At 43.8% G+C, this 14,331-nt stretch overlaps 1 protein-coding gene across 6 annotated transcripts in view; it reads right to left on the reverse strand.

The window, feature by feature from the left end:
- The window catches only part of col11a1a (collagen, type XI, alpha 1a), a 96,040-nt gene extending 83,197 nt beyond the window's left edge, over positions 1-12,843 (reverse strand). For 4 of the 6 annotated variants that reach the window (XM_052483365.1, XM_052483360.1, XM_052483363.1 and 1 more), the window contains exons 1-3: positions 12,441-12,842; positions 5,002-5,166; positions 3,124-3,337 (exon numbers count right to left, since the gene is read on the reverse strand). In XM_052483365.1, the coding sequence (XP_052339325.1) occupies positions 3,124-3,337; positions 5,002-5,166; positions 12,441-12,555 (494 nt within the window). In that variant the 5' untranslated portion in view covers positions 12,556-12,842. Of the gene's footprint in view, positions 1-3,123; positions 3,338-5,001; positions 5,167-12,440 lie in introns of all 6 variants that reach the window. The other 2 variants (XM_052483364.1, XM_052483362.1) reach the window with 1 other exon arrangement.
- Positions 12,844-14,331: the final 1,488 nt, after the last annotated feature.

Here is a 14,331-nt window from a genome sequence, read left to right on the forward strand (position 1 = left end):
ATTAAACTCCAAACTTAATCCTCCTTCTGGGTTACTCAACATGACAGACGTGCTGAACATTGTGGAAAGTGTGTGTCAGGAAAGAGCAAGAGGGAGCAGAAGGTGCACAGTCAAAACATTGTCTGAAGGAGGAAGAGGATGAGGAAGAGGAGGAGATAGCAGGAGGAGGAGGAGATGAGGAGGAGGGCCGGAACTGATCAGATCCCACTGACCAAAAGCCAAGGCAAGGCGCTCCAAGACCCAGTCAGTCAGCAATACTGATCAATATGTCTGCCCTTGGATGACAACTCTTTTACTGTATACCTCTCATTATGATAGCAACCCAAGCACTTAGTTAATCAGCCATTATGTACTTGTTTGATTTTGGCAACAATTATAAAGGAAATCCACTTTCTTATCTGACGGTTGCTTCAGCTGATACCTTGGAAATGTTTGAATGTCTTTCCTTTGAATGACACTACAGCAATACTATCATTTTGCCACTGTTTAAGTACACGTTTACAGTATATGTCTATAACAATGCATTAACTGAAGGGGGCTGGCCGGGTAGATAGGTAGCAGTAGTTACAGCCTAGTCAGTGATTTGGAAAAGGCCTTGTGTTGGACTTCATCCAAGTCCTTAAGTGCTAAGATCCTGCACAGAGTCCATTGCTCTTCAACCCGCAGAACTGCCACAAAATGGGGGTTACACTGTTCTGTTAGAATGGCAGCATGGTCTCTACTCTTACTCTGTGGTGTTAGAATGGCAGCATGGTCTCTACTCTTACTCTGTGGTGTTAGAATGGCAGCATGGTCTCTACTCTTACTCTGTTCTGATAGAATGGCAGCATGGTCTCTACTTTTACTCTGTTCTGTTAGAATGGCAGCATGGTCTCTACTTTTACTCTGTTCTGATAGAATGGCAGCATGGTCTCTACTCTTACTCTGTTCTGATAGAATGGCAGCATGGTCTCTACTCTTACTCTGTTCTGATAGAATGGCAGCATGGTCTCTACTTTTACTCTGTTCTGTTAGAATGGCAGCATGGTCTCTACTCTTACTCTGTTCTGATAGAATGGCAGCATGGTCTCTACTCTTACTCTGTTCTGTTAGAATGGCAGCATGGTCTCTACTCTTATTCTGTGGGGTTAGAATGGCAGCATAGTCTCTACTCTTACTCTGTTCTGTTAGAATGGCAGCATGGTCTCTACTCTTACTCTGTGGTGTTAGAATGGCAGGATGGTCTCTACTCTTACTCTGTTCTGATAGAATGGCAGCATGGTCTCTACTCTTACTCTGTTCTGGTAGAATGGCAACATGGTCTCTACTCTTACTCTGTGGTGTTAGAATGGCAGCATGGTCTCTACTCTTATTCTGTGGGGTTAGAATGGCAGCATAGTCTCTACTCTTACTCTGTTCTGTTAGAATGGCAGCATGGTCTCTACTCTAACTCTGTTCTGATAGAATGGCAGCATGGTCTCTACTCTTACTCTGTGGTGTTAGAATGGCAGCATGGTCTCTACTCTTACTCAGTGGTGTTAGAATGGCAGCATGGTCTCTACTCTTATTCTGTAGTGTTAGAATGGCAGCATGGTCTCTACTCTTACTCTGTGGTGTTAGAATGGCAGCATGGTCTCTACTCTTACTCTGTGGTGGTAGAATGGCAGCATGGTCTCTAGTCTTACTCTGTGGTGTTAGACATAACATTTTACAAAAATCTAACAACAAAAAAAGATGTTCTCACATGAAACTAAGGACCTTTGATGTATCTAAACATGACATTACACTTTAAGCGGAAGATCCCATTCTAATATCTATCTAGACCACAAATGTCCACTGACCGGGTTACGGCTTCTTTCAAGCCCAGGAAAACAAACTACTCTGTAAAAAAAAAAAAAAAACATTTGGCTGCTTAGGAAAACAACACAGAGAGACATAATACAACTATTTGTTAAGATAAAAAAACAGAGCGTTTTCTCAGCGTCTCCTCTGTTTGTTTGTTCTCCCGTGTTTCGCCACCGGCTCATGTACACTAAGCTACAGCTCTCAGGGAGAATTCCGGGATTTCCAAACCCCGAGCGGATAATCAGGCATCCACTGACGGAAACTAAGAGACTCTCTGCACGGAATCTGATTGGATGAGGTAATCCAGGAGGTTAATAATGTAAGGATAACATCCCTCCTCCAACCTCTCCTCCATTTTCCTCTCATGGCTGTGGTCAGAGTTCCCATGGTAGTCACTTCCGCGCCCAACTAATCCACTGTCTCTGACCCTTGTATCCCCTTGTACTTCTGTTACTACCCAGGACTCCCCTAACCCTTCATATCCCCCGTGCTGCAGCCCAGGATCTAACCCTAACCCCTGGGACAGACCATTTCAGACCTAATCCTGTGATGGGTACCTGTGGTGAGATGAGGTGAAGAAGTTTTCTGCTTCTTAGTGAATACAGAGGACATGGCAGCAAGTAAGTATGATTAGGAGTACCATACAGGCCGTGGCTGTACCTTGGCTTTATATATTACACGCCCCCTAACAAACATCCCAGCAGTACCAGCCACGTCAAGTTGAGCATGACTGAAAGGCATTCAAAGACCACAATATTTTGTCTTGCAGTGTTAACATAGAACCAATGATGACTAGTAAGACAAATCACATACACCAAAAAGATTGCCAATGCACTCTGAGCATGCACCAGGTTTGAGTATGGACAGAGTCAGAGTGGAGAGACTTGCACCAGGTTTGAGTATGGACAGAGTCAGAGTGGAGAGACATGCACCAGGTTTGAGTATGGACAGAGTCAGAGTGGAGAGACTTGCACCAGGTTTGAGTATGGACAGAGTCAGAGTGGAGAGACTTGCACCAGGTTTGAGTATGGACAGAGTCAGAGTGGAGAGACTTGCACCAGGTTTGAGTATGGACAGAGTCAGAGTGGAGAGACATGCACCAGGTTTGAGTATGGACAGAGTCAGAGTGGAGAGACATGCACCATCTTAACTAAGCTCTGTTTTCATCCCTTCCCTCTAGTCTCTGTGAGCAGCGATGATCTCTCTTCCTCCCTACCACCCCTCCCCTCCCCTACCTCCCTCTCCCTGGTCTCTGTGAGACAAACCAGCAGCAGTAGTGGTAGATCAGGCTTTACTTACTTTCCGTCGGCCAGGTTGAGAGAGCGGAACAGGGGGTAGTCCTCAGGGGCGGGCTTGCCACTCTGGTCCTCATACAGGAAGACAGGTGAGCGTCCCACCTCCACCCCCAGCTGCTGCACGCCCTGCTCACTGTAAACAGACAGCAGGAAGGACTGGATGCCGGCCTTGGGCCTGAGGGTGGTCAGGATGGAGAAGTCTTCAGGGAACACACCCCCTAAAGAACACACAGGCTGGGTTAGAAATACAGAGATACAGGAACACACCCCCTACACAATGGACAGAACGCAGGTTAGATCAGGCTATAAATACACAGGAACACACCCCCTACAGAACGCAGGTTAGATCAGGCTATAAATACACAGGAACACACCCCTTCACAATGGACAGAACGCAGGTTAGATCAGGCTATAAATACACAGGAACACACCCCCTACACAATGGACAGAACGCAGGTTAGATCAGGCTATAAATACACAGGAACACACCCCCTACACAATGGACAGAACGCAGGTTAGATCAGGCTATAAATACACAGGAACACACCCTCTACACAATGGACAGAACGCAGGATAGATCAGGCTATAAATACACAGGAACACACCCCCTACACAATGGACAGAACGCAGGTTAGATCAGGCTATAAATACACAGGAACACACTATGTGACTGACTCAGTCGTAAGATCTTTATTGATTGAGACAAAAAGGAAATCAGAGGTGAGGACTTTTGGATTCAGTTACCCTTTACATTCTCACATAAATGCATACCGTTTCTTATAAATACACATTGCTTTTATGTTGTTTAGTGTAAGGTCTCATTTGTTCTAATATGACTATCCCAGGTTTACAATACCTCAAGCATCCAAATAGACATGAGCTAATTATCTACTACTTTACTCATGTACATTTCCAGGCTTGTGCACAATTCTATAAGTTTCGGAGGACAATGATAATGAATATGAAAAATCCCAGGTCTTTAGAGTAACATTTTCCTTTCGGAAGAGCCAAATTGGAAGGCAACCAATGCCTGCACATTAGAATAGATTTATTGACACTTTTTTCGTAGTTTATTAGACAAAAATTATCCATTAGCGATTTCATAAGTTTTCCCAAAGTGGAAAAAAAAACGTCATTACAATATCCTACAAAACTTTAAGAGGACATAAAGTTACTTCAACTCAACAGATCTATGAATGAGTCATAGATGTGTAAAAAAAAAAGCATCTTACTGTCTCTCATAAAACAGCTGAAAAACCTCTGGAGTATAATCAAGACTCATAATAATAGTTGATCACTTTTTACACGTCTTCCATTGAGTCCATATTCTTCATTCCGTACGACCCTGTCCTATAGGCACGACTGAAAGCTTGACATGTGTCTTCCCTTGTCATGTTAATCCATTCAGTGGTGTATGTTTTTGCTGATCTGTTTGTAGGAGCTTCACTACCTGACTTAATGCGTGCAACTTTACATGAGTCACAACTGTTGAAACGGTTCACTCCAGCCCTGTCGAGCCACAGAAATGTGATCAATGGTCTCTAAATCTTATTAACCAAACAGAAGCAGGCAAAGTACAGTACACCAACTCTACTGTGCCTCAGACCGCAAAAGAACGTGCATTGTGCTGTAGTTAGCCGAGCTAGTTCTCTCAGCCAGATTCTCTCTCTCTCTCTCCCTCTGGGGTTGGTGTATTACAAACACTCTGGGGGAGAAATACAGCACTGTCATATAATCAGATCAGGGATGGCATCCCCTGTCAAAAGCCTTGGCAGGACCAACAAAAGACACATTTAAACACCACTCCCTCCGCTCGGCACAGCCAGGATGTGGGGCAGGACAGAGAGAGACAGGGGGGATAGAAGGAACGGGTTCGTCTTACCTGGGAATAACTGCTTGGTGGGAGCACTGATTTGGGCCAGTTTTCCAACTCTGTAGGCTGTGTCCGGCTTAGACGCTCTTCGGTTTGTGCAAAATCCTGATGTTTTCCGAACTCCTTCGGGGGAATTGTGAAAATCTAATACTTTTAGCACGTCCACCGGTTCAGCTGTTGGAAAGAGAGAGCAGATGCAACATGGTATATAATCTGAGAAGAACTTCAGAGGGCAGGTGAATCTAGATGGCACAGCACTCCGTTTCAACAGTAGGAATGTCAAGCAACCATAATCTATTGCACTTACATAAAATGCATGTGTCACGTCATGCCAAACTACTGTTTCATTCATGAACCTGGTCTTATAGCCTTCAATAGAAAGCACATTTCAATCTAACAAACCATGTGTAAGGTGACTCATCAAATAAAGTGCTACAGAATAGCTCGCTCTTTAATTAAGACACCATATCTATCTACTGAATATCCATTTCTGGTTATAAACTAATGAGGAAATAAATCAGATAATTGAACATAGACAGAAGCACTGGACAATATGCCAGATGCAGCATAAACCATAGAAGAAATCACTCACTGGGCACAGATGTCAATTCAACATTTAGTCCACGTTGGTTCAGCGTAATTTTGTTGACATTATGTGGGAAAAAAACGTTGATTCAACCAGTGTGTGTCCAGTGGGCTACACACGGGTTACCCCCCCCCCAAAAACAGGAGCCCATTGTGACACATCTGTGTGATCTGCATGCCCAGCTAACACTGTACGGGACCATGTGACAGGAAGTATCTCCATCCCAAAGCAGAATGACCACTCGCAGCATAATAAACAATGCTCCCACGGCCGGCCAAGCTTGTAACACAACGTTGTGGATGTAGGTATACTTTGATAAGGGTCACAGTCAGAGCCTGCACTCTGGGTTTCCCATACCCTCCAATCTGATGCTCTTTACATAAAGGAACCTGTGTTTGATCCGACACCCCAGTGAGACAGACCCATGGGAAAGCTGGGGTGGTGATCATACTGTTTATCAAAACACCTTCTCAGTGTTAACATCAGCTCCGTGATAGGGCTGGGAGACTGGGAGGTAGCGCGTTACTCCCAAGAGTTCATCATTGAGTGTTGGTATAGCATAGAAAACAGTAGACTGCTAAGAGAGAACAAAAAAATCTGCCTAGACTCAAAATCATGAGTGAGGAATTGAAACTGAGACTTGTTTCAGACTGTGCTATAGAATAATATACACATTACACAGGCAATACACTACCGGATTGTTAAGGGGCTTGAACCTTCATCTGTTTTTACACGGTTCAGAACCAGCCCTTGCTGTCTAAAGGCATCAGCTAGGCCTTCTGTGGCTGGACTAAAACCACTGTTTGCTTTGGCACGCGCCAATCAGATCATTCATACGTTTCTTTAGCTACTTTATGCAAGGAGATCTTATAAAAATGTACATTTTCCTCTGGACACACGCAGGCAGACATTCCAGGTCCACAAGGGACAAGCAAACTATAATGACATGCTTCATACTGCTCAATGGAGCATATGGAGAATCCTGTCCCTGTTTCAACATGAAGCAAGTTCCATTGCATAAAAGGATGTCTTCAGTACTAACTAGATGATATATACAGTACATACAGTATATACATACGTAAGTACTGAGCCAAAACTAGCTGTTCTAACTAAGTCCACAATGTGTTGGTTTCCCACCTCAAACTAAACGCATATGACCTGCTTTAATATATTCACTATGACTGTTATCGTGTTATATATTTCACAGCATGAGATGTTGTTTCTGCATTTATCTCATTGGGTCATCAACATCACCATTAGTGACAATCTAATTCGTTTGTTTTTAGTCGGGGTGTGAGAGTGTCAGTGCTTAATGAATGACTGACAGGTGTCAGGGAGAAGCTGCCATAGGTCATACCTGTATCTTTCCCATTCCCATGCTAAATGATTAGTGCACCCACCCATAGGAGGTTCCTATCTGGGTCTCTTGTCTCATATAGGACAGATAGCTACCGTGATTAAAACATGTGTCTCAGAATAGACTCAGGAAAAAGCTATTTTTATACATCACCAAAAAACGACTTCTCCAAAAAGTCTAGCATTAAATTAAACAGCAACCACTCTCCTTCATCTATGCTTTGAGGCCTGGGTTGAAAAAGACAAGAAAAATAAACGATGTCTGAGAGAGTCTGCAGAGGCAGAGTACCACACACACACACACACACACACACACACACACACACACACACACACACACACACACACACACACACACACACACACACACACACACACACACACACACACACACACACACACACACACACACACACACACACACACACACACACACACATATACACCAGCAGCACATTCCCCAGGCTGAGAACACACTCATGACCCCCTTAAATCTCTCAAAAGCAAAGGTCTGTCACATCTATTATTCTGTGTCCCAAAGGAAACCTTCTTTGTGTTGACCAGTCTGCCTGCCCATTGAACCAACCATACCCCGACTCCCCCTCCATCACACCAAGGCTATAGCCCCTATATATGACTGAATGAATCACTCACCCAGGGGGAAAGACAGAGAAAAACTTAGCTACTCAAAATGGACTCAAAATGGAACAAAAAACTATAAACGAAGTTGAAAAGAATCTCAGAAGAATATAATGTTATTCTGAGAGAGAAGGTGATAGGGATATCATCTCCAAGACCACGTGGTCATTTTGTATACTGTGAAAGGTACCCAGGAAGCTACAAGGCTTTTCTAACTGAACTGAAGAGCTCTTTGTGAGTGAGTTTTATTCCAAAAGAGCACCTCTCTCTCTCTCTCTCAGTCAGCTCTAACTGTCTCAAGGCCTCATATATTCCAGATGGGTGGTAATTTGGCCAGTGGGCGACCCCCTCACCCAGGTGCCAAAAAAACGTCAATACACCCGAATCCATTAAAACACCAAATGAGTCTGTGAAGTCTCTAAAACCACCCATCTGATGTGCTGGTGTGAGTTTGCTCATGGCCGCTGTGCAAATAAGGACACATATCTCCCAGTCCAAATCCCTAGGTGGCACGGGAAGGAAAGGGGCCCTACATAATCCGAAGGGGAAAAGGGCCAACTCATAGTATCCACATACAGGGGCCTCCACTGTTGCTCAGTTATTGGCTGTTCAAAAAGATCTACCAGTGGAGGCTGCTGAGGAGAGGACAGCCCATAATAATGTCTGGAACGGAGCAAATGGAATGGAATGTATTTGATACTACTGCACCTATTCCGCTCCAGCCATTACCACGACCCGTCCTCCCCAATTAAGGTGCCACCAACCTCCTGTGAGACCTACGGTGTGCTAATTGATGAGGTTGGGGGGGAAGAAGAGCTAGGCAACATTAGCATAAAATATACATGGGTTGCTGGTTTTTATGTTACCTCACTTGTCAAGTTATCACATGGATATTCATGCAGATGTATAGACAAGACAACAGTGTGTTTCTGGCAGTTCTACAAAGACTAAAACATAGTTCTGGGAACAGAGGCCAAAAAATGTGCTCTTCGGGTCTTTTCTCATCACAAAACATGCCAGATCATCAGTCAGATATGAGGAGCATGTAAGAAGGATATATTATGTTCCAGACTTTGTTGTTTTTGGGAGGTGAAATTGGCTGGTAAAAAGAGAATACCTTTTCACCTGCTGCTCCCTGAGACTCAAATAATGTATTCAGACAGAATATCTCTCCCTCTACCCCTACTCTCTCGCTCTCCCTCTCCTCTCTCGCTCTCCCTCTCTCCCTCTACCCCTACTTTCTCGCTCTCCCTCTCCTCTCTCACTCTCCCTCTCCCTCTCTCACTCTACCCCTACTCTCTCCCTCTCCTCTCTCGCTCTCCCTCTCTCACTCTACCCCTACTCTCTCGCTCTCCCTCTCCTCTCTCCCTCTCCTCTCTCACTCTACCCCTACTCTCTCCCCTATTGGACTTCCATGCTCCAGGCTCAAACAACACTGCTTTATGCTGGTGTGTCATATCAAGGAAAATTCACTGAAAACGATCCATGTTTCAAAGTGTGTGTTTGTTCTGCTCTCTTTAACTCTTTTAATTCCACTGCATAAATATCAAAGCTGAATATCACCTTGCGGACTTCTACTTCAAAATTACCCCCAAAAGTCTAAATATATTGCCTAATTACAAGGCATGGCTTATACAGTCCAAACAACATGTAATCATGTAAAATCAAAATCACCATCATGAGGTAAAGGGGGAGTGATCATGATGAACGACATAAATAATCCCCATCAATATCCCCAACAGGCCAATGTAAATCAAACTACTCATGGATGAGACAGTCGGCTTGAAACTACCTACAACAAATAGAACAAAAGTCCCCTTCACTTTAGACCTGATTGTCCATGTTTCCTTACCCTTGAGAGAGAGAGAGAGAGAGAGAGAGAGAGAGAGAGAATAAAGCCTTTTGAATTGAATTGAATTGAAAGAGAGATGTGTTTCTGAGGGCAGAGATCAGGGTAGAGTAGAGTAGAGTGGGTTTTGAGGGTTCTGTTTGTCTGCAGGAATGCACCAGAGAGGAGCCCATGCCCCAGGGGCTGTGAAAACGTGTCTGTACACTGCTAGCTCAGAGAAGGCACCCTTCAGAAACAGCCTAATGCTCCATAAACACCAGCAGAGAAACTCACAAAGACATAAAACACATACTGTATATACAGTAGGCTATAGGACAGAAAAATTGATGGAAGTGAATAGTAAATAGCGACTTATATGGGTTTCAACCATGACGAGTTCTATGAAGGCCTTGTTCTGCTCTGGACGGCCATTAGCAAATATTGAAAGACTGAATGGGGGCGACGCATATACATGAACAAATATAATACATTGACTGTTCCCAGAAGTACAATCATCAGAATGCAAGTAAGAAGAGCCATAAGAATGAAAAAGACCAATGTCATCAACGGTTTAGAGTCAGTCTGATGAATCCCTCTTGATGAAATATCTACAATAGCATAACGCTATAATAAAGTGTGTAGCCTAAGTAAAAGAAAGATGCATGTATCCTAGAGAAGTAGTTTAATTATAAAGAGGTCTATGATGTTGAAGACCTAGAGTCAGTGACTCACTCACCCCCCCACTATGGGAGTAAGACTGGACTGTATGCTGCTGGCCTCTATACTATTGGCCGGCCCTTTGAAGCCTCTAAAATAATAGGGAAGTGCAACGAGAACCATCATCAAATAACTGCACAGCACTTAGACTGGAAACATTCCCACCATGGAGGGAGTGCGCACCGCTCCGAGGTTAGACAACACGGCCTTGTCTCCCCAAACCAAACATGCAAGTGCAAAATTCAGGGGGAAATGTTGGCCACGAAGTTGCACAAGCCCCTCCAGTCTCTCGCTGGTCTTCAGTGCGGACTAGGGCAGTGTGGAGAAAGGGTCCTCCTTTTGGCAAGTCAGTGATGTGCTGCTTGACCACTCTGAATCTATCAGAAAGTCCACGGGCACGGACAGCACAGGGGCAGACTGGGACCAAAAATCGGCTCAGGCATTTCTAACACAACAGCCCATTTTTTTCCTCGAGGCTCCCATTATTAGCCAGATAATGATAATTCTGCGCAAAAATCTGAAGTTAGACAGGCCGGCCCACTGGGCTACAAATGGACCAGCCCATCTGGTATTTGAAATACCAGTTGGCCAGTCCGCTCCTGGGCCACCATACACCATGACCCGAAATAATGCCAGTAAATTTGCAGTGCCAGGTAAAAATGCGAATAAATAAAGTCTAGTTAAATAATGAACAATCTCCTTATTACTAATGAAAATGTAGCCATGACACACCCTTCCCCAGTGGATGAGTCTCAAGGGTCTGCCACACTGCACAACTCCCCAATGTCACTGATCAATCCATGCCAATATTCAATATCATTTCATTGTTAAAAATGGATTCCAGCTTGCAATGACCACACTTTCAGAAATAGATGCATTGTCTAGGCTACAGGGGGACAAGAGAGGCAGGTAGAGTAGCGGTTGGGCCAGTAACCAAAAGATTGATGGTTTGAATCCCCAAGCCTACTAGGTGAAAAATCTGTTGATGTGCTCTTGAGTAAGGCACTTAACCCTAATTGCTCCTGTAAGTGGAAGAGCGTCTGGTAAAATGTATGGAAATCAGGGCCCAGTTTTTCAAAAGTTACGAATCTGGATTTGTAATCAGGTAGGATTAAATGCATAGAAATATAATGAATAGAATGGGGGTCCCCATTCAAGTAAATGACTCATCCATTCTATTCATTCTTTCTATGCATTTAATCCTATATGATAGGCGAAATCCACATAGATAATTATTGAAAAACTGGGCCCAGATGAAATAGAATTCAATACCTAGGCTATAATGTGCGCTGTATAACGGATCTAAATGGACCATTACTGTTTTAATGTATTATAAAACAGTAATATGACCATTGACAATAACTAATTAATTAATAACTAACTAAGGACTATATTAAGGACTATATTAAGGACTATATTAAATGATACCGGGTGCTTTAGAGAGATTCGGATAGCCTACCCCGGATTTAGGTCTTGAAATTTCCCGTTCCCCGGAGCCATGAATCAAATTGACAGACACCTCTCCTCTGGCTGCATAATTATTTAACAAACTGTGAGGCTGCAATCTCAAGCCGTGCGGAATTCCACACACACCTAACGGACCACTAATTCTAACGAGGTTTTTTTTCAGCATAAATCTCTAAAGCTGTCTCTAAATGGGGTGCTAGACAAATGATTTAACGGTTCATTCGCAACGAAACTAAGCGAAGTACCCGAAAAGAAAAGCATGTGCACCAATTAAACATTGCGCATAATAATTGTGCGATATGTGATAATTGTTTCAACTTTAAGGTGGATATAAAAGCTATTTAATCATGCATAAAACTGTCGTGGAAAAACAGGTAGAGGGTATATTAGCTGCAATGCATATAAATTAATGTAAAATAACAAACATCGTCATAACCCTTTGAAACACTTGACATAGTGATAACTACATCTATTTGGAACCAATGTCAATAGTATGCAACGTATATTTGGGTCAATATCTTTGAACTTAAATGTTCGATAAAATATGTGATTCGCTTTACTTTGTGAGGAGGGGCACTTTGGTTCAATTGTAACTTGCCTTGAGTTAATTGGTAGCTATACATCCACAGATCGTTTGACTGAATCATATAGGGTCAATCTCTTTCCTACCTTTCTTCTCACATCTAGTTGCGTTGCTCATTGAAAATACAGTTGCCAAAACCCGACCCTTTTGTTTTCCCTGATCTCTCCATCATGTTTTCTGACCAAACCCACGTTTTCTGCCGCGGTTGAATGACAGTCCTTACTCTCCAGTACTTTTACACGCACTTTTTTGGATCCTAAAAGTATTCTTACCTGCTCTGACATGTGTAGCCTGCAGAACCAGGGTTAAAGTGATGAATGCGGTTACAGTGGAATCCATAATCCACCTTTTCGTTTTCCACCTTGTGGACCACCTTTGCATCTCCATGGTCGGCGCCCACAAAAGTGAACAAAACTTGGGCGACTTCAACTGATTTTAAATTACTTCCCTTCCACAATCCCAAATGTGATGGATAATTACACTAAACAGCCATAAGTAAGTGTTTAGCCTCTTCTCTCAGCCACTCCAGGCCCCTGTACGGTCTTCTTTTCCAGTGCCCAGCCTTCTGACTGAAGGTATTTGGGCTTTAATCAAAACTCCCAGAGAGCACTCGATACCCTAGGAGCCACACCGACAGGAGGGCTGGGCAAGCACCACAAACCAAACCCACGGTTACAGCGAAATGACAAGGGGAAAAGCCCCCGATTAGCAAATCACGGGGCTAGAAATTCTCATTGGGATCCACCCATCAGTTTTGCAAAGCTGATGTGAATTCTTCCCTGAGCGCTCGTCCACGTATATATATTTTTTTTAAATAAATAGTAAGATAAAAAAAAACGGCTTCGACTTTCGGGAAATGTCCCGGGAATTAACGGAATGCCATTGGGGTGAGAGAGAATTAGGCATGTGAGCAATTCTCAGTGTTGGACAGTGTCTTGTGGACTGTCTGCCCTGTCCCACATAGAATATTGTTCTACTCTGGTCACCTGCTGCCGTTAGTGTTGGTTGTGTTCACATAGGAGACAATATTAGTTTATTAGAGCAAACAAAGTCATATTTTAAGATTGAGATCACTTTATTAACCCAACCCCTCAGAAAGACACATGTATATACACTTACATATACCATTTTTTTGGAGAGGTGTGGGGGGCTGCCACAGGATTTGATACAAGCAACCCACTGGTTGCCACCTCACTTTATTATATTATTACATATTTTCTGTGGATTTATGCATCACATCATGCATGAGCAATGCATATCATTGATTCATTTTCACTCTTGTTCTCCATGTAAAACCTTGACAGACTGAATCATATTCTCCAGAAATATCAGACTTTTCTCTTTTCAGGAGAGTTCCAGAAATCCTACTGGGCTGGTCAATTATAGCTGACTGAGGGAGAGGTAGAAAGAGAGAGACAGAGACATCGAGAGAGCAAGGGAGAGAGAGAGGGAGAGAGACAGAGAGGGGGGCTAGTGAGTGAGAGATAGAAAGAGAGAGAGCGAGTGAATGAAAGAAAGAGACAGAGAGAGAGAGAGAGAGAGAGAGAGAGAGAGAGAGAGAGAGAGAGAGAGAGAGAGAGAGAGAGAGAGACAGAGAGGGAGAAAGAGAGAGACAGAGAGCTGTCAGATAGTGTTGCTTCTCACCTGACACCCCCCACTGAGACCTTTCACCTGATCCAGTTGGCCAGCTGCTCACATGACCTCACAGGAAGGGCACAGGCAGGTTACATATCCCCTACCCCCAGCCTCACTCCAGCCCAACTTATACCCCATACCCCCGGCCTCACTCCAGCCCAACTTATACCCCCAGCCTCACTCCAGCCCAACTCCATATGCCTCTACCTCCTACCTCCAGCCCCACTCCTCCCAAATGCATAGCCACAGTCTCAGGATGAGCAAGGGAAACGTCCTCTGACAGAATGCTACTTTTTAGGTCTTGTCTGGTCAATATTGTCTATTCTCCATTGACTCCATACGATCTGATGCAACCAGGCACACTCTATCATGGACAGGTGCCTACTAACAAGTCTGGCCAGTCGGAAGCAGGGTGTGTGTATACCCACTACAATGCTCTGTCTCTTGGCTGGCCTCAAAACAGTAAGACAAGGACCCAGACCAGATCACATCTGTCAACATGCTTGTGTTGTCTATCCTGAGATACAC

Source organism: Oncorhynchus keta, chromosome 28 (assembly GCF_023373465.1).
Source record: "Oncorhynchus keta strain PuntledgeMale-10-30-2019 chromosome 28, Oket_V2, whole genome shotgun sequence".
NCBI lineage: Eukaryota > Metazoa > Chordata > Actinopteri > Salmoniformes > Salmonidae > Oncorhynchus > Oncorhynchus keta.